This window comes from Nipponia nippon, unplaced genomic scaffold (assembly GCF_047370975.1).
Source record: "Nipponia nippon isolate SJK-2023a ecotype South Korea unplaced genomic scaffold, ASM4737097v1 scaffold_3, whole genome shotgun sequence".
In the NCBI taxonomy this organism is placed as follows: Eukaryota; Metazoa; Chordata; class Aves; order Pelecaniformes; family Threskiornithidae; genus Nipponia; species Nipponia nippon.
In genome coordinates, this window is record NW_028262347.1 from 126370517 (window position 1) to 126390681 (window position 20165).

Genomic DNA, 20165 nt, shown 5'->3' on the forward strand with positions numbered 1-20165 from the left:
GTGATGTGATTACATTAGCAGAGCACTTCGGCTTAGCGTGAAATACCTTTTCAGAGGAAAACTCATTTTCTTGCATTCAGATCTATAGACTGCTGAAATCCTAAATGAAAAATTGAGATTACTCAAGAAGAGCTTCCCCATATGAGGGAGTGGGAACTCGACCATAAACAATAGTACGTTTTCTTTCTATTATCATATTTTGAGATGCACCAGAGACTCAGAAAGGTTTGTCTAAACTAATTAATTATAACAATTTGTCAAAAATAGAAAACAACAGTGTTCACAAGGCTGTATCGTATATTTGAAATTTTCAGAATCTGTAAGAATGGTGTTTTGCTTAAGCTATGTTTGGCTTAAAATATTGGGTAGGGATTTTTTTTTTTTTTTTTTTTTTAAGTGCAGTGAAACATTGATTTCAGAAACTACTATCTAGAAAACACATTTGCCAATTAGCCTTGATGTCTGAATTGCAAGTCAGGAGGCAAAAAGAATGATAAGCCCTGCTAAAGGCAGCTTATGATGCATTATTAATGCTATTTTCAATATCAAACATGCCAGGCATCATATGCATAATACACTCTCCCAGAATCAGAAATATGAAGACCTTTCTCTTCTGTTAAGATGATGTGTCTTATAGATGTCCCCTTCAACATAACTCATTGCAAAAAAAAAAAAAAAAGTATTAAAAAACAAGGGCAAGGTAACTGGTTTTATAGGAAATGGCTTCTCTGCCCAGCATCCAGTGATGGTGTCCCACTGAGCCGGTCTGTTAGCTGCAGGGGCCCGGGCTGGTGAAGGGTTCATGGTCAGTTTGGGCACCGCCGCGTCAGCCTCCTGGGCTTACCGCACCTTAGCCAGCTGTGGGAGCCGAGCACCGAGCAACCGGCACCGGCAGGTTGGCATTCCCTCGCCAGCATGCCAGACCAGCTCTCTGTGTCAGCACAACGATGTTGGCTTGGGAACGGTTTTTACAGAAAGTTTTTCTCCCAGTATTTGGGAGGAATATTCTTTTAAGACTGGCATTTGTCCACCAGTCCCCAGATGGCTTTTCTGTGCACAGGCATGCACCAGCAGACACTGCCGTCTCTGTATTACAAGACCGGCACTTTTATTAATACAAATAACTACTTTCATAGTTCCCAACAATGATGCTTGTCCCGTTGCATACACAGAAGCTCATGGTTGTCACTGGAAAGCCGTCTCACTCTGTCCAGTCTGATTTCCCGTTATTATCCCTGGGGATAACAACCCAGCATACAGCAAATGGACCGATGACTCCAAACTGTAAATCCCTTTATGGTCTGCCAGACAATGAATATGGGAGGGGGCCTCTGTGTGTATCACCAGTTCTTGAAAATAAAACCATTGCTTTCAGGTTTTCTCCTTTCCCCTGAGAAATTCTGGTCGGGAGCCCTGGCCCAAAACCATTCTGCAGCTATTCCCCGACGCGGTCTGCTGCAGCCCACGTCGGTGTGAGGTATGCCTGCAGCCAGAGGCACCTCTGCTGGTGGGAGAAGGGAGCTGGGATTCCCTTCTCTCTGGTTTGTGTCCATTCTTGGCAGTATTTTCATCCTCTGCGATGCCCGGCTCTGAGAGAGATGTGCCATTTAAGGACGAGGAAGCCACAGCCCTCTGGGCCGTGTGGGAATGCCAGCGGAGAAAGGGCTCCTGTGCCCCGCCATCCCCTTGCACCCGTCCCGCTGCTTCTGCACCAGTGCCTTACCCCAAACCAGAAACACGTGCTGCCTGGTAGGAGCCGGGCAGGAGGGCGGGAGGCAAAGTCCTCGGTGCCGAGGGCCGAGACCTCCCGAGAGCAGCAGAGGAGTTATCTCGCCAGGAACGGTCTGCTCCCGGGGAGTAAATCACAGGCCCTGTGTCAGAGCGCAAGGGAGTGAGTACCTGTCTGCTACCTGCTTCTCTTTTGTTCATCCTTCTCGCAGCTTGCTTCAGCGTGGGAAAAACGGTGATAGGCAAATAGCGCACGTAACGTGTTTATTGAAGCTTTCATTCTCTGGCATGAAGTCTCTGTTGTAAATACCAATAATGGTTGCTTTTTGCTGGTTTTGCCTTCAAAATCAATGTCCTTGCAGGTGAACAGCAAGTCTGATTATATTTCTTGGTTTAAGAAGGATAAATCAACCTGGTCAGTAATAATATATACTGCTCCCACTGCATTTTAATCTTTTCATGCTTAGACGTTCAAGAGCCTGTAGGCTTCATTAGTTTAAGTTTTCATAATCTCTTTGAAACCAATGGAGTTTCATGAATGTAGATTATCTAAAGATCTTTGTATTGGTACTAATCATTCATTAATTTGCATAGAATAAAATTACAGGTAAACCGCCGAAGTGAGCATTTGGTAACACAGAAGCTCCTCGGTCCCAGGCTGACTTTCCTTCCCCCTCGTCGCCCAGGAGGGACGGAGTCGGGTCTGTAAGCGCAGGGGTGTTCGGTCCCCGTTCTGCTGGGAGGGGAAGCGGGAGCCTCCTGGGCCGCAGCCGGGACCCCAGCGAGGGCGGGGGCACCTCCCTTTCTGTCGCTCTCCAGCGTGTGCCTTTTGCGCTTCAGGAGGGACGTGCAGGGCATCTCTGCTAGCTGGGGCCGCTGCCGGCAGGGCCTGAGCCTTCACGTGCCCAGGAACAAACCCAGTTGTAGCATCGGTGATGGGCGCTGCCACTTCTTGACCAGCCCCACTGGTTTCTAAATGCACGTGGAAAGGCTACCACAGCCACCACCTCCGCAGGCTCCTTCCCATTCCACGTGAGCAAACTGACAACTAACATAGCCCGGTTTTGCCTTGAGAAGGGGGAAAGGTACTCCTTTCTTGCAGGTCTTCCTCCGAGAAACCCTCCCTGCCTCCCACCGCGTTTTTGGAAACGCGGCGTGCAGAGCAGTTTTCCGTTGTTCTGTAGATCTCGTTGCTGTTAGTGCCTTTGTGCAGACAGACCATTACCAAGGCTGATCAAATTCCTATTATCTGGATCTCTTAATCCTTAGACGTTATTCTTGGCTACATTCAAGTTTTATCATTATGTCCCTTTTCATCCTTAAAAATTTAATTGAAAAGAGTCCTCAGCTAATTTCTGTGTAGTTCTTTTTGCAGCAGTCTTATTACTTTAAGTACTGGCAAGGGAGCTGATTTTTCTCTGGGAAAAATCTCATTAAGGCTTCAGTATTCCAGTCTGGAAGACATTTCTGATGTTGGCCCCTTCGTCCGCACCGTGCCGATGGGAGCCTGTAGGATCTGAAAGTCGGTGCTGTCCCCTTGCCTTTGTCACCTCAAACTTAGCATGGGACAGACAGACATGCACCACAGCAGAGCCCGCGGAGGGGGAGGGCTCCTGGCACTGGTGGCTGGGGGTGGGTGCCAGGGACAGCAGTGACTTTGGCCAGTGAAGCCTTAGCAAAGCTTGGCTGAGGGTGGGCAACCGCAGCCTCTGGCAGGCGTTCAGCTTACTGCGCTTGGGCTGCCTTTTCGGGACAGCAGGGCTTGCTGATGATATTTCAGATAATTTTTAAAGGTTTTGTAGACCTGTCCAGAGCAAACGTTGCAATACAAGCCTTTCTTTCTTGAAATAAGCTAGCCAATTTTAAATTTTATTTTTTAGTAGAGAAAAATCAGATTTAGGCAGTTGCTTGACATGGAATGTGTCAACTCATACAATTAAACCTTGGTAACATTTTAAACAAAATTTAAAAGCTTAAACACTGGAAGTATGAGGACACATAGTGCTACGAATCGACCTCAGACAGAATTCCCACCACGCGCACCGTGCTTAGAAACCGTTAGGTCGCCAGCGCTGCAGGGGCGGCGCCAGGGCAGCGTGCTCCTCTGCGGGGTGCTCCTGAGGGCTCCCTGAGACCGTAACCACATCTGGCAGCGGAATGGTCGATCTTCGGCTTCTTGGATTCACAGGGACGCCCGGGAGCGTGCACGGGGGATCTGGCTACGCCACGCTATTACCATGCGCCGCCTCCCAGAAAATCAGCTGCTGGGCTTGCGCTCCTCCCGGCACGCCTCTAATGACGTTTTTGCCTTTTGGTTTACTTGTTTCAATTCCTTAGTTTTATTTTCTGTGAGCAAACAAGCAGAAATTCTTGTAGCCCTTGTCTGTCAAAAATAATCCTTCTGATTTAAATTATTTTCACAAATCCCTTTACCGTTCAAATTATTATTTGTCTGACATTCAAATGCAAGCAGTTAAAAGCTTGTATTATGCAGGACCAGGGCGGGGATCGTCCCTGTGTGCTGGGCACTGGTGAGGCCACCCCTCGAATGCTGTGCTCAGCGCTGGGCCCCTCACCCCAAGGCGGCCATGGAGGGGCTGGAGCGTGGCCAGAGCAGGGCAGCGAGGCTGGGGCAGGGGCTGGAGCCCGAGGCTGGGGAGGAGCGGCTGGGGGAGCTGGGGGGGCTCAGCCTGGGGAAGAGGAGGCTGAGGGGAGCCCTCATCGCTCTCTGCAACTGCCTGAAAGGAGGCTGGAGCCGGGGGGGTCGGTCTCTTCTCCCCAGGAACAAGCGATGGGACGAGAGGGAACGGCCTCAAGCTGCGCCAGGGCAGCTTTGGGTTGGGTATTGGGAAAAACTTCTTCCCCCAAAGGGCTGTCAGGCCCTGGCCCAGGCTGCCCAGGGCAGGGGCTGAGTCCCCATCCCTGGGGGGATTTAAAAGCCGGGGAGATGTGGTGCTCGGGGACATGGCTTAGTGGTGGGCTTGGCAGTGCTGGGCTAACGGTTGGACTTGATGATCTTAAGGGTCTTTTCCAACCTCAACGATTCTATGATTCTATGATTCTCATCAGGTTGTTAAATGACCTGACTCCACCTACTGCATCTATCATACCATATCGTTTGAGAAAATAATTGTAATATGCACAAATGCTTCATTCATCACAGTAGGCAGAATTCAGTGCCTGAGGCTATAGAATGCCCCATTTTTTTATATATAAAAAAGAGGGTTTTTGTAAGACTCCATTGTAGAACAATCGCTGATGTATTGCATCTTCTTACACAAAGAAGCAAGAATCTTAAGTGCCAAGAAGATCGACTCCTGTTTATAGGTTTTTCAGGCAATATCTGTAAAATTTTATTTATTTCTATTTCTTTGACCAATCAAATACATTTTTTTATAGAAACTTCAAGGCAGACTGAGAAACAACAGAATTAAGACTGTTTGTACTACCTTGGTTTGGTCAACTAGTATCAGGAATTTTATTTTTTTCCCCCCACTTTTCTCTCTAAGTCTCAGCCTCCCCACTCTGACTCTGACCTGGTGTAGATCTGTAGCGACTGCTTGTCCTGCTTGGTTGCCTTGGCTCTCAGCAGCTTTGCCCACTTACTCCCAAACTCCAGCAACGTCTCCCAGCTGCTCTCAGCCCTCTCCCAGCTTCACATCCCATCTATACATCCCCGAGGCGGTGGCCTCCCTCTGCTCTTTTCTCCCTAATGGATGCAGGTTTTTGCTTTTAGAATTCAAATCAAGCTGCTCTGTTGGGTTTTTTTGTTGTTATTTTACTGTTATTATTTATTGTTATTTTATTATTACAGCTGCCCTGAACCGTTGAGCCTCTTTACTCATGCTTGGGCAGGGAATGGTGCTGATCTGTTGTGGTTTTGACTGGGAGTCCGGATGAATAAACCAATGCACTGAAGGTTGTTGTCCAGAAAGGTTGTCCACATTAATAAGATTAGTATTAGCAAGGTCGGACATATTTTCCCAAATTTGAGCTTTTTTTTTTGTATTTTTGTAGTATAACTTAAACAGAGCTTTAAAACAAGGATTGACTTCAAACTAGAAATGTAGTGACAGCTAAAAATGAATCCAAATAAGTTTCTGAACTGAGAAATACATGTAATCTGTTCGGGATATAGTTTTATCTAAGCAAGTCAAAGTTTTCCAGTGAAACATTTTTTCATTAGATTTTACATTCTTCTGTAAATTTACATGTTGTTGTAAAATTCCCGATCCGTTCTGCTCTTTGCTCTGAAAAACGAAACCCTGTTGTCCTCGTTCGTGGCTCAGAAGCTGGCCCAAGTCTCGTCCGAGAACTTTGTTGAAAGAAGGAGCCTTGACAGCGCCGGCTTTCCCACCGCCTCCCTCGCTGCAGTCTGTAGGGTCACCCCGTTCTCGGAATGTTATTTTGAGCCTTCTCTTCGCGGGGGGTCTTGCCCCATGTTGCGCTACCACGGGTGCGTGTCTCTGTGTGAGCTCCTTCGCTGGGCGCTTCGTTCACGATTTCACTCCCATTAGTTTTTCTCATAGACAATTATAAGAGAAACTCTGATGGTCAGTCAGCTTTGTCTGGCGAAGCAGAGGCAACTGTTTCTTTGTGTATGTTGCTGTGTATCTTTTAAATAGGAATGAACGGGGTTTTCACAGCCATAGTCTATATCCGCAAGTTGAAAAACTGCATGGGATAATTAGCAAGGAGCTTGTGTGGTAGCGTGGGGATTCTGCTTCCATAGTGCTTTGACGAAGTAATGTCGTTATGAAAGAAGAGCCTTCGGAAAGCACACAAAGCGTGAAAGAAACACTGGGGAAACATCCATGTTTTGAGATAGAGCAGGCAGTATCCAAGTTCCACTGCTCCGGGGCTAAACAAAGCCTCCAGGACACAGCGTTTTGCCCAGAATTTCTTGCTCTTCTCAGGCTTCTACTACATCAAATCTGTTCATGCTGTTGGTGAGCACTGAGTTAAGTCCTGCTCAGAGGAAGAACTGACAGCAACCTGAGCACCCTCCTGCTGACTTGTTCAGCACAGGGCGATCAAGTGCATGATATAAACGGCCTGTCTGTCTGCATCAGCAGCTCTGAGACGTGCATCCGATGGAGTAGGGACCAACTGTGATACCCTCAGCCAAGCCCACCTCTGCGCAGACAGCTCACAAATCACAGGGGTTTCCTTTGATTTGATGAATGGTTGAATTATTTATTTTTACATAGAACTCTGTCAGAGTTTTCTGAACCGTGGGATGGATGCAGCATAAAAATAGCATTAACAGATAAAAAATACCATCTTTCTCCCTACTTTTATCTGTCTTTGTCTCAGATTGCAAATTCTCTGGAGTGAGTTTGTGTCTTGCTCTTAGGCTCCCTATGCCTGACAGTTACACTAAGCTAGAATATGGTTTTTGCAAGGATATGAGTTTTCAATAGCTCCTATATTCTTTCCTTAATAGTATTGATTCTAAAGGACCTTTGAGTTTCATTGATAGTATGATGTTCTAAATTTGGCCCAGGCTCTACAGACTTTAATAATGCTGACCCCTTCCAGAATGCTGCTGCTTGTTCTTGGGCAAAGTCTCTGTTGGAGAATTTTGAAATAAAAATCAACAAATGCATGTAGATTTTAGCACTGTACTTAATATTATATGTTTTGTTGACAAATCTGAAGTTATCACTATAAATTGTGTGTTGCATAGTTTATGAATGTGTTGGGATCAATGGGTAGACATAGAGTGCAAACTATATTAATGTACGAATTCTGTGAAGTTGGGTCCGCTTTTGCCCAGTTCTCCACTGCTTAATAGAATGACTTTGCTTGCCTCAGTTTCGTTTGTTTAGATTTGACTCAAAACCTCTTACTGCAAATAAAACTCCTACATTGTTACCAGACTTGGATAAACCTATAAAGATCTTAATTGCTGTTTTGATGGTACACCGCACACTCCTGTGTAGAAAGCTCTGTTGCCGTTGGGTAATCTCTGCTTGCTTCTGTGGCTTCTTACTTTTTTTTGCTTTTATTAGTTACATCGTGAATATCTGAAAAGTATTTGTAGGAAACCAAACATTGCTTTTCTTAAGACTTTTTTTTTAAAGAACATAATCGTATTCTGCCTGTACTGAGAACGGTTTTCCCAGCTGTTGCTGTCCCCGAGCCCTGCCGGTGCCAGCGGCTGGTGCCTGGGTGTCCCTCCCGAGCAGCCGCATCCTCTGCACTCTCTGAATTCCAGCGCAGATGAAGTGACAGAAAACGTTTATAGTGTGTGATTTAAACGTTTTGCTCTCTGCAGTGTAATAGAAAATATTATTACACCAGACAATGTGTCTAGCTCTTGCTTAATCCCGGGAAGAGCCCCTTCAGCTGGCTGGCGTGTACCTCATGCTTTCTAGAAATGTCTTGTGTCTCACCGTGCATTTGGTGGGTGTCACATCGCCTGCCCACCGCCCGCGTTCTGACAGCGGTTGTGTGATTTCCCTCCTTCCAGGCAAGTAAGAAAATGTAGTGGGACGGAGGGAAGGCCGAGAAGCCCCGAGCGAGCGCTGGGACGAGGGCCTCCGGGCGGGACTCCCCTCCCTGCCGCGCGGCCTCACCATGTCCAAGAAGGGCGGCAGCAGCCGGGCTAGGGGGGAGAAGCCGGACGCCTTGGCCGCCTTGCAGGCTGCCAATGAAGAGCTCAGGGCCAAGCTCACCGACATCCAGATAGAGCTCCAGCAAGAAAAGAGTAAGGTGTGCATCTTTTCCTTTCCTTTCCCCATTAATTAAAATAAAGATAGTCTGTTGTTTCTGACTGCTAACCACTCTTTGCCCCACTTGTAGCTGACTCGTGCGTGACTTTGACAACAGATCATCAGAGTGCGTGCCCCAGGAACCAGCCTCCTGTGGGAGACAAGAGGCAACCCCTTTACTGCAGATTTTTAAATTGTTCTCCTTGTACTTGTAACGTGCATATGGGACAAAAGATCTCTGAAAGCGAGGGTGCTTCAGCAGCATAGCTCTCGGTGGAAAAGCCAAGCAGTGAGGATGGCCGGCTCCTGGGCGGGCAGGACTCAGCCGCGGGCAGCGTGCTTGCTCCCGCCATCCAGGAAGAAATGAAGTTGAAAAATCGCGTAGCTAAATGCCAGAAAAAGAACTGGAAAAACAAACATCTGCTCAAAACAGATGGCATACTCGTAGTGGTGGGCTGAAAGCTGTCCGTGTCCTTTGTTTCTCCCGCTATAACTTTTCCTAGTAAATATTTACCTATTTACGAGGATGTCTGAGGGTTTTGAATGCAATTTTGTGTTATTCAGAAATTCTCTTTGCTTCTTATTCTCTTTCACATTTACACTATTTTAATTTGGATTTTATGCTCAAAGTCCTTCAAACTGGCTGCCTGCAGCTTTCAGCTGTGCGGCCATAGGCCTCAGCTCTGCCTCCCCTCCACCTGCCCAAGTGGAAGGAGCTGCAGTTTCACCCCGAGCCTCGGAGAGGGCGGCAGCCAGTGCAGCTGGAGCCTCAACTTGAAGAGCTTTTAGCCGTAGCCTTCAGACCACTTCTCAGTGAGGGCATGAAAAATTTATTTGCTTTTCCATAATCCCCCAAATTAGTTTCCACTGATAAACTTTGGGGGTTTTTGGTTCCAGAATGCCAGTAGAGACATGCATTCTCATGCCGGGGCAGAATGATATTCTGCATTTTTCCATTAATTTGCATCATTATCAGGCATTGTAGACTATGAATCTAATTTTTAAGGAAGCTTCTAAGGGGGTGGGTGGGTGTGGTGTGTGTATATATATATATATATTTAACTAGAACACCTATTAATCCTTTTGTTGTGAAGCAGCGTTTGCAGTTTTAAGACTGAGGACCCTGTTTTCCTTCCCCGTGTCCTCCCCAGTCCTTTCGATCCAACACTTCTCATAATGGCTCCTCTTGAGTTCATGGTATGGTTTTAAATTGAAATATCATTTGACCCTTCTGTGGTCAGATACAGTTAGTTATCTGTTATGCATAATTCATCGCTGAAAAAGCATCTCATAAAATGCAATTGTTTGGGGCTCCACAGTCGCTTGCACAGAGCTTTTTCTGTCTTGCATATGCATGTGCGCACAGCGCAGTTTGGATCTGCATGCCAAAATACTGGCTTGGCATCTGGTTTCTCACGTATTCTTTCGGGGATGCAGTGTGACAGCTTCTGCAGCTATCCGGCTGAAAAACGAAGTAGGGACTGAGACCTACGCCCCAAGATACTGGCCAGTTCCTAAATGTGTGTTATCTTAGACGTTGGTCTGTTTCTAGCAGCTGTGACACAGAGATCAGGGCAGTTTCTGAGCACGCACTGCCTGTAGCGGGTGGGCAGTGACGGCTGGTTCAGCTGGGCTTTGTGCTTCTTCCATAACTTTATGATCCTTATTTATCTTGTGTTAACTCCTGCTTTTAGGGCACTGACTTGGGCAAATGAAAGAATCAATAAGATTGCAAGGCATTATTATTTAATTATAAAAATAGAATATGATGCTAAAATCAGCGTTGGTGCCTAGACTTTTATCCTCAATATCAATAATTTGTGCAATGACAACGATACAGTTTTGTTTCTCTTTTTCTAAATATGCAGATATTTCTGCTTATGCTGATCCCCAGTGAAAGACAAGTCTTTTCTACAAATTTGTCAGGGTTCTTTTTCTTATTTTCACACATTACTCTGTCCTTAGGAGACTTCTCGAAGTTCTCTGTAATGTCACAGTTTTTTCTTTACACCTGCATGGTTTGGTTCTGCAGTGTGCTCATTTGTGAGCTCTTAGCAAGGAAACCTTATTGTGTCAACTGGGGAAGAAAAATGCACCTTTACTAAAGAGAATTGACCTGAACATTTTTTCCCAATAAACACTACAAAGTAGTGAATATCCACTTCTTAATTTTAGCATTTAAGTATGTGCAGAGGCTGTTGTGATAAACATTACAGGACAGAAAAGACAGAGCGAACAGACGTGCACTCCCTGCCTGGGAATAAACCTGCCCAAAGGAGGGGGGCAGCCATGCAAACGCTGCAAATGCTACTGCAGATCCGTGCGGGGAGTAGCTTCTCGTGCAGCACCTGCCGTGATGCAGCAACCACTTCGATAAAAAGCTGAGGTGGGTCCTGTTTTCCCCTAAGACACAGGATTCTCATTTGTACCCCAGAAAATCACTGATGACCCACCTCCATCGGCTCTTCTGGTATGTAGGCAGAAACGTAACCTCCCAAGCAGAGTTTGTAGTCACCAGCGCGACGGACGGCAGCCTGGCCGGTACGCTGCACATCGGCGCCTGAGCGCCGCGGTGCGCAGCCATAGCCACCCGGAGGACGGCTTGCGTCCGAAGGGTTTTCCTCATCGTCGCTGTTGGTTCGGGTTATGTGGAGTTGCAGTGGCTGCATCAGTGACAAGGTGAACACGCACTGGTGCTTCTGGCGAGAGGATGGCTCTGTCAGGGCTAAGACAGAGTTGTGTCCAGGGTATTTGTGGTAGATTTAGAATCACTTTTACAACCCCCAGTCCTGACTGTGTTGCTAGGTTAGCTGCGTTACGAAAAGATCCCCACAGGTACCTGCCAAACCTCGAGTCCAGCGACGGCTGTGACAGTGCATTGAAAGCATTTGCCATAAATTGTAAAATACCTTTTCCCTGTGAAAATGTTTTACAGGGGTTTGTAATGTGTATTTTCTTCACACAAAATGCATCAAGGGAGGAGATTGCTCTTTTGTAAGTCTACAGCATGAAGACTGTGCAGCAGAGCTCAGTGACCTTAGTTTTACCTGGAACCCAGTTAAAAAAGGGATGCTCAATATATCATAAAGTATTATATCATAAAGAATGAACAAAATGCCAAATGTGTGGGTCTGCGCGTGGTAATACTAACTCACCAGGTTGGGCTTTCGCTCTAAGGCACAGAAATTAAGGTCTAATATTGTAAAGTGGTCCATACCATTTTTAGATAATATCATGATTTGCATTAATCATTGTCGATTAAAAATACGTTTTTGATTTTCCTTGTAGGTCAGCAAGTTGGAAAGAGAGAAAAATCAGGAAGTTAAGCAGATCAAAGAGCACGAACAGCATAAAAGTACAGTGGTGGTAACAGAGCTCAAAGTCAAACTTCATGAAGAGAAAATGAAGGAGCTCCAAGCTGTTCGAGAAGCACTTTTGAGACAGCACGAAGCTGAACTACTTAGAGTAATAAAAATTAAAGATAATGAAATCCAGAGACTACAGACCCTTCTCAATGCTGTACGCGATGGGGCTCCTGACAAGGTGAAAACAGTGCTGCTCACGGAGGCGAAGGAGGAGGCCAAGAAGGGGTTTGAAGTTGAGAAAATAAAAATGCAGCAAGAAATTTCAGAGCTGAAAGGGGCTAAGAAACAAGTGGAAGAGGCTTTAACTATGGTCATCCAAGCTGACAAAATTAAAGCAGCAGAGATAAGGAGTGTGTATCACCTGCATCAAGAGGAAATCAGCAGAATTAAGAGGGAGTGTGAGAGAGAAATTCGTAGACTGGTACGTGTTGCTGTCTGCATCTATGTTTTTACTAACACTTATTGATAGTAAGTAAATGAAAGTTCAGTGCTGGACTCAGATGAATGGATAAGGATGGGCATTCAAACTTGCGGGGGTTGCTTCAAATCTGTTTTACATTTACTAGTAGAGATGTCAAAATGTTTTTTAAAAACGATGAGGATGTTTTGTAAGGAACTTTTTTATCCATGCCAGTGCCTATTAGTATTGTTCACATTTCAGGTACCAGGAAGAGGCCTTGGGTTACTAGCGGGGTAGGGGAATTCTACAAAACAGTTCTGTTTCTTGGCCCATGCCTCTATTTCCCCACCATTTGTTCCTCACTGATCCGCCTTGGTCCCTCCCTTTCCCGCCTTTGCTGGTTCCCATAAACATCACGTAACGAGCTTTACCCAGTCCCCAAATGCTCACTCTTCTGCATCCCATAGTGAGTCCTGTACCGTGTAGGCAATGACCCCCTTCGCTCTGCAAGGCGTTCGGGAAGGGGTTCCTTTCTGAGACCCCCCTTGGTGGCTTTCCCCCAAGACAGACGCTGGTGCTCCTCCTTTGGTGGCCCCGCGGGCAGCGACTCAGCAGGCTCCCGACCTCAGTAAGTTACTGGGGTTCCTCACCCGTCATTGCTCATCTGGTCCTCACTGGGTCTTTGTGTATGCTCACCAGCCCTCAGTCACCTAATGGAGCCACTTGAGTCTCGGGTGCAACAGTGTGCGTCTCAAAGGCAATAGCTACATGCTTGTGGCTTCGGAGTATTCCTCCAGTGTGTTTGGAGACTTGTTGGAGAGATTGAATTGGATCATGTTGCTTGGAAAAGGGGAGAACTCCCTGCGGGAGGGAGCTCCCTCCAAGAGGGAAGTCTTTGCCTGAGAGCCTGGCGGGCCACCAACGCTTGCTGTGTTTTAGGATGATTTCTTCTCCACTGCCGTCTCAGACACTTGCCTTAGGAGTCACAGCTTTGTGCGCGCCCGGCTGATTTGCAGGACTGTATCCCTTAAGTGCTGCTGCCATTCCCAAGGACATGGGAACAAATGTGACACCCATACTCTCATGATGCATATTTTGGGTCTTGTCTCAGTATTTATTTGAAGTTACCATGTTTTTGTGTTTGCCATGCTTTTTTACAGCATTCGGTGTCTCAGTATAAACTCATCCATGTCTCCTCTAAGTCATTTTCCTTTGACTAGTGCCCAAATCCTAAAAAAAACATTAAAATGCACAATCAGCTTGCAGACTGGCCCCAAGTCAAAGCATGGCAGCGTAGCCATGCTTCAGCAAACGCTCTGCAGAACCTGCCCACCACAGAGCTGGTGCAGCATCGTCTGTGCCCTAACGCACCAGGGGACTGCCGGCGCCGTGCCCTGCCCCGTGAGCCGGTGGAGCGTTACCTACCCTCTAGTTAGCCACCCCTTCTCTCAGGCTTTAGGCTGTTAAGGTTTCTTTCCCCTCATAGATTATTTTATTTTTATGAAGAGGATATTAGAATAGTTTATAACCAACTGATCTATTGATACCGCTCAAATATCCTGCAGTGTAAGTACTTTCTTCTCTAAACACACATTACTAGATGCATTGATTTAGTACATCAGAATGAAAGGATGGCTAATGTACGTCCTAAATAAACTTGCTGCATTACATGAAAAGTCCACGCTAATGGCCTCTAATGTAGAAGCTGTAAAATAAATATGTTCTTAGTTATAAGGAATAGAGCGGTTTGAGGTTATGTTTTCTAAATTGCCTTTGAAAATCAAACTTTTTTTTTAATTCTTGCTTGAAAGAATCAGATTATCTACCTGTACTAATTAAATTACACGATGCCATCATTTTACCAAGCCCTGAGTGCTTCCTGAATGACTTTAAGTACTCTCAGCTCCATTGACTCGGCTGTAATTGATTTTGGTGGGAGCTGTTGGCTGCCGGCACCTTGGAGGGGAGGGCCCTGCCATTTCAGGGGGGAAAGGCTGGTGCCACGTCATACGATAAAAGCTCTCCTCTCTAGGAAAATGAGGCAATTCTCAAAACGCTTCAGCTATTACTGAAAACCAGTGCTTTTTTCCCTTTTTAAGATAGGAGCCATCAATAAAGTACACTCATTGAGCCTCACCGGGGTTGCAACGAGGTGGACGCAGAATAGCCCGACGTGAGCGGGTCCGTCCACCCAGCAGAGCGATGGGATTGCACCTTCGTGTCACGGCTGTGGCAGACATCCAGCCCTCAGCTGTTAATGGATTCGCATCAGGATTCTAAAAGCCTCAGGATTCATGTACAATGCATTATTTAGCCATTTTAACCAAGGGGGGAAGTAACCTTTGAGCAAATTATGATTTCACGCCTAGAAAAATACTGCTTTTTTTGTTTAGTCAGAATAGAGAAAGACAAGTTGTACTCATTCATGTTTAGCTTTGTAATGATGTGAAGTCCTTTAACATAAAGACATTTTTTGAAGTTATTTATCTCTGATAGGAACAGCTTTTCATTTCCAAGTCAAGTACCTCTGCACAGGCTTAGCTTGTGGAAAATACTTCCATATATAGTCAGACAAAGACTGGAGTAGTACTAACTCACCTTTTTAAAACAATGTTCTTCCTTCAAATTAAAGCTAGTTTTTTTCTTTATTGGACAGACAGAAATGCATTTGTTGATGTCTCACTTTAGACTTTTGGAAAAATGTTAGATGGCCTTTCAAGGACCAGATGTGGTAGAAAGACACAGCAGTATGCGAAAAGGAACTGTACAGCCACCAAATTTACTTCAAGCAAATTGGAGTTTATTTTGGTCTTCAGCATCATCCTCTTTTGCCAAGGGAGGTGCAGGGTATATATGCTCCGGCTTTCAAAAGAACCAGCTCTAATATGAACCTTTCCATTTTGTTGACTTACTCCTACTTCGAATACAGTTAAATTGTCGCATCAAGCCAAAGCCGCTGCCAGTGAATGAACCTTGTCCTCGCCAGGTTTCTAAGGGGAATCCCTGCATTTCTGCCCTCTTCCAGAAGCGATCTCGGAGAAGGCGCAGCTGCACTGCAGCCTGTCAAACCCGCTGTGCCTGCCTCTGCGCTGTACCCACCTCCAGCAGCAAAACGAAATCAAAAATACTCTTGTGGTCAAAAGGAGACTTCCAAATGCAACTGGAAGCTGGCTCCTCCCCGGCTTGCACTCTCGTGCCAGGACGTGTTTTCAGCAGACCCTACATACACAGCAAGCAGGCTGTTACAGTTAGAGGGGCAATATTTGCAGGCGGTAGTTTTGGTAGTTTTGCACTACAGGCGTGCAGAGGCCTGCAGATTGTAAGAGCTACCAAGGTGTAATCTCTCTTCAGAAACAGTTCCCGCTTAGTATTTACCAAATAAAAATTCTAGCTATTTATTCTAGTTATTTTTCAGGTGCCAGGGTACCTGTTACTCGTTGATGCTGATGGCTTTGGACTAATCCCGCACAGCAGAGCTGAGGGTCTTTCAGTTCTGTGAACAGCACAGGAAAGGAAATAACGTGATTTGCAAAAGTGTGTATTCTGGCCTTGTGGTTTCTGCTTGCACATATGGCTTGTGCTGGTTGCGTCTGTAAAGTCTGAGTGTGACGCTCTCCAGAGAAGCACAACTAACCCAGTTAAGCTATCCCTGGCTCAGAAGCTTAAGAAATGTTAATGTAACAGATGAAAGTCCCTTGCAGATGGTAACAAGTAAGTATGGGAACAACCTTCTTTCTAAAGCGTTTCTAATTTTAGTAAACTTTCTTTAAATTTTAATTTGTGCATTTTAAAACAGCTTAAAATACTACACGAAAGTATTTAATTACATTCGTATGGTCTCCCACTAATAACAGCACACCCTGTGTTAGTGTGTGCATGTCCAGGGAAAACAGCCCTTCGGTCAGGAGAATTCCCTGAGATTAACTGGCCTCGAATTTTGCTTAAGGGGGACTAAAATGCAATGTGGGAGAGTGCATTTAAATTTTGCTTAAATGTAGATATTGGTCAGAGAGAAGTACTGAACAGCAATGGCCACTGCAGCCTCCCTTCCTCCCGTCACATTTATAAGGGGATTAGAACAGAAATCAGAAAAACTGAAGAAATGAGATTTGTTAGGGACTAGAAAGTGTTTATTTTCAATTTAAGAATTGACGATGACTACGAAAAGGTTTAATTACCTGCTCTGCTACCTCGTGTAAGACCCTCGTACACTGAGACCTTCATGGCTTCCGTGTGGTAACCCAGCCCCACGGACGCCGAGATCGATCCGTTCAGCATCGCGCTGAAGCTGTGCTCACAGGCACTTCCCTGAGATTTCTCTGGTAGGCAGGGGTAAATTAGTGAAGATGTGTGATTTAAAGGACGAAATCAGATGAAAAGTGTAGGAAGCTGACTGTTTAAATATTAATTTCATTGGTGATTGATTTAGTCTTTATCTTCTCCTTTTTATTGCCTTATATGCTGAAAAATTACCATATTTGGTATTATAAAGGTCTCTCAGCAGTCATCCTGTACTGAAAGGTAGACACATTATTCAAGGTGAATAATTTCTTCTTGCAAACGTGGATTTTTTTTCACCATTTGTGGTTTGAACCTCATTTACAACAGTATTTATTCCAACTAAACCTGGACCGCTGAAGGATTTTCTTGTATGTTAAGAACTACACAACATATTACTCCTACATTTTGGAGGGTCAATAAACCTCCTAGTTCCGAGTTGTTCCTTTTGCGTCTTACAGTCCAGTTTTTAAAAACATTTTTCTCTGCTGTCCTAAACAAGAAGTCTGCTCTCTTCTGCGCTGCCACGGCGTTGCTGTTGTGCTACAGCACACCTCACACGGGGCTTGGGCTCCTGTGCGCCTGGAAGCGCTTTGAAACGGTTGGCAGTGGGTGTGAGGTTCCTGCTCAGCAGCGGAGGTCTGAGACACCACACGCTTCATTTTGTGGCATTTACCAGGGACACTGAATAGTTACGCTGTCCTGAGCACCTCCTGAGCGTGAGGAGGGTATGGCGTACGTTTGAAGGCAGAGCACAAGAGGGGAGTGCACGCCAGGACAAGGATGGGAAAATCTTTGAATCTTTCTTTATGCACGATTATTTCTCCCATCCAATGTACTTTACTCTTCAAAGATAGAATTACATTTAATTCTGTCAGAATTTTTGTTACAAACTGTGCAGGTTATTATTCATTCAAAAACCTACTCTGATTAGTAATTTTTCCAATATATCTTAATGTAAATCCAGAAGTATCTAGCAATTTGATGTGAGTAGCTTTACATATAATGCTACCAGTTCTGTGCACTGCAATTCACACCTCACACTCCAAAAGGAACCAGTTTTCAGAAACAAAAGCCTTTAGTCACATAGCAAAGGACATTTTTTGGTTATTTGTAGCAAATTACGATTTTACCTGCCCCACTTAACCTTTCTATGCTTAACAGCTTAGCACTGCATCTCTCTCAACATCGTTCCAGTGATTTCAGTGGAATTGTGGTGATTTGCAGGATGGTAACAAGGGTCCAAATCCTGCCCATCAGTGTCGGTCGTTGCAGCGGGTGAAGCTGCCGGCGAGGCGGCTGCGGCGCTCGGGTTCGAGAGCCTGTTCCCGGGGAAGCGTCGGGAGCCGGTGCGATCCCAGGGGAGCCTCGCCGTCGGCCCCGCGCCGTGGGCCGCTCTGCTAGAGAGCGGTTTGCCGCGTCGCCAGGTCCCGGGTAGTACGTGACTGTGCGTAACAGTTGCTGTAGCATGTTAACTGCCTGGAAATGGGCATATCACATTTACTGGGCATGCTATAAACATTTTCTGTTTGGTTAAGTATAACTGGGGTTTAATCAGTCTGAAATAGAATCGTTCTTTGGCCAAAGCTGTAGCAGAATCTCACTGCAGAATGAAGTTTTTGGTAATACATCGTGTCCTTGTTCAACTGAAAACAGATGACATATCGTCTCCTCTCATGTCTGACGATTCGGCAAGGTTACAGGAACGATGGTCATGCACTGCTGACAGCACTCACCTTTTCATGAGGATGAATTCTGGAAGAAGATGTGAGGGAAGTTTCCTGGGTGATCCCGGAGGTACCGCTGCCCGCTGATGAACCGCGGCTCCGGCTGTCCTGCAGGACAGTGGTGCGAGGCCTGTGCCCGACAGCTTCCAGGCACGGGTGATGGCTGCCAGCCTGTAAGGGCTGCTGCATCGCTTCAGAAGCAGCGATGGGATAGCCACAGGTTTTTTCTAACGTCGTCTAATGATGACTCTTAAAAACCCATGCAACCTGCGAGATTCAGGAGATTCCGAGACTGGAGAGTGTATTTTCACCTTACAGCTGAGCCAAGCTGAGCGCACGAGGCTCCCAAAGCCCCCAGCCACGCTCCCCGCAGCGTCGTGCCCACCCCACCTCTCCTGCAGTGGGCCACGGACGCACAGAGTGAGCCTGTCCAGTGAGCTGCCTTGGCAGAAAATTAGCCATGAAAGTGAAAAAGAGAGTTTTCCTGTGAATCGGTATGATGAGCCAGTCTTCTCCTATCGTATGACCTAGCGCTGGCGTAGGATTTGGGAGATGCAGGATGTGGGACCCCTCTTCTTGGAGGGGGTTTGCTCTTGCGTCATAGCTTAACTGCAATGAGCAATGATCCTTTTGAGGAGCTGCCGCTCATTGCAATGCCTCTAGCAACAACGTCAGCGAGAAACGCTCTCAGCTTTCCTCTCCTGCCTCAGCGATAAGGGAGGTGCGTCAGTCTGGGCCCCGCTCTGCCAAGAGGATCCGTAACGGGCTGGGGTGTTCCTGGGAGCCGCGGCGTGGGGTGGGATGACACAAGTGGCTGCAAGCAGCTTTTGCTCTTCTAAAAATACACCATGTACTTTGCAGTGTGCAGCTTATTATTGCAATATATGTTGTCATGTATATCGTAAGAAGATGTTACAATAGCGTGAGAGGTTTGCATTTCGTTTTTCATCTGTACAGAAATAGGGAGAATTTTCCTCGGTCAAAAAAAAAGAAAACTGAGCTTGCTCCTGTATTGTATCAGCTGCGTTCCCATCATTTGCAGTGCTGGGAATCAATGCCAGGGGAGATTTAGATTAGATATTAGGAAAAATTTCTTCACGGAGAGAGTGATCAGGCCCTGGCACAGGCTGCCCAGGGCAGTGGTGCAATCACAGCCCCTGGAAGCATTCAAAAAACGCGTGGATGTGGCGCTTAGGGTCGTGGTCTAGAGGTGGACCGGGCAGTTAGGTTAACAGTGGGACTCGGTGATCTCAGAGGTCCTTTCCAACCTTAACGATTCTGTGATTCTGTGATTCTGTGAATGCGGATTTGGTGCTGCAGCGCTGTGTGACAGCCTGACTTAGATATGTAAGCATGTTAGTGGAGTTTAAACACCTTGAGTTAGGAACGTGAACCAGGCAGCGGTATCACTCTGCAGCTGTGCTACCGCCAGCCCCCAAGCTATCTGTAAAACACAAATCACAGTCGTTGACACAAATGTGTGGTATCAGAACACCATCTTGAGTTATTCTTGTAGAGTATTTGGCAAGAGCCAGTTAACTTAGTCTAGCTGGCTGTTGTCCTGGTGAGGTATGTCACTCGCCAGCAAGGGGCAATTGCATTTATTTATTTCTTTGAGAGCCTTAAGGAAGGCGACAGGAAAATGGAGAGGAAAGGTGAATGTGAGCACCGTGGCACGCGGGGCAGACGTCCCCTGCTGCCAGCCTGTGCGGTGAACCCCGTCTCTCGGGGGGTGATCGGGCCGGAGGGGTGACCCTGGCTCCTTTCGCCTGGGCCTTCTGCTGGCAGCCTGGGCCACGGGGGCCTGGCAGCCCCGGCCCCTCCGCTCCTGGGGGCCGAGGCCTGGGGCAGGTCTCCTCGCGTGTCCTAACCACTGGCTTTCCCCACTGTGCCCGTGGGGAAATGCGTTTGTCACGGAACAGCTCCAGCTGGGAAGGGGCTTCTCGTTTGC

General features: G+C 46.4%; 1 protein-coding gene across 20 annotated transcripts in view; it reads left to right on the forward strand.

Moving 5' to 3' along the window:
• The window catches only part of JAKMIP3 (Janus kinase and microtubule interacting protein 3), a 101642-nt gene that overhangs the window by 35980 nt on the left and 45497 nt on the right, over positions 1 to 20165 (forward strand). For 18 of the 20 annotated variants that reach the window (XM_087765253.1, XM_087765251.1, XM_087765252.1 and 15 more), the window contains 2 exons: positions 8204 to 8445; positions 11733 to 12230. In XM_087765253.1, coding sequence (XP_087621379.1) covers positions 8311 to 8445; positions 11733 to 12230 — 633 coding nt within the window. In that variant the 5' untranslated portion in view covers positions 8204 to 8310. Of the gene's footprint in view, positions 1 to 8203; positions 8446 to 11732; positions 12231 to 20165 lie in introns of those variants that run through there. The other 2 variants (XM_087765271.1, XM_087765270.1) reach the window with 2 other exon arrangements.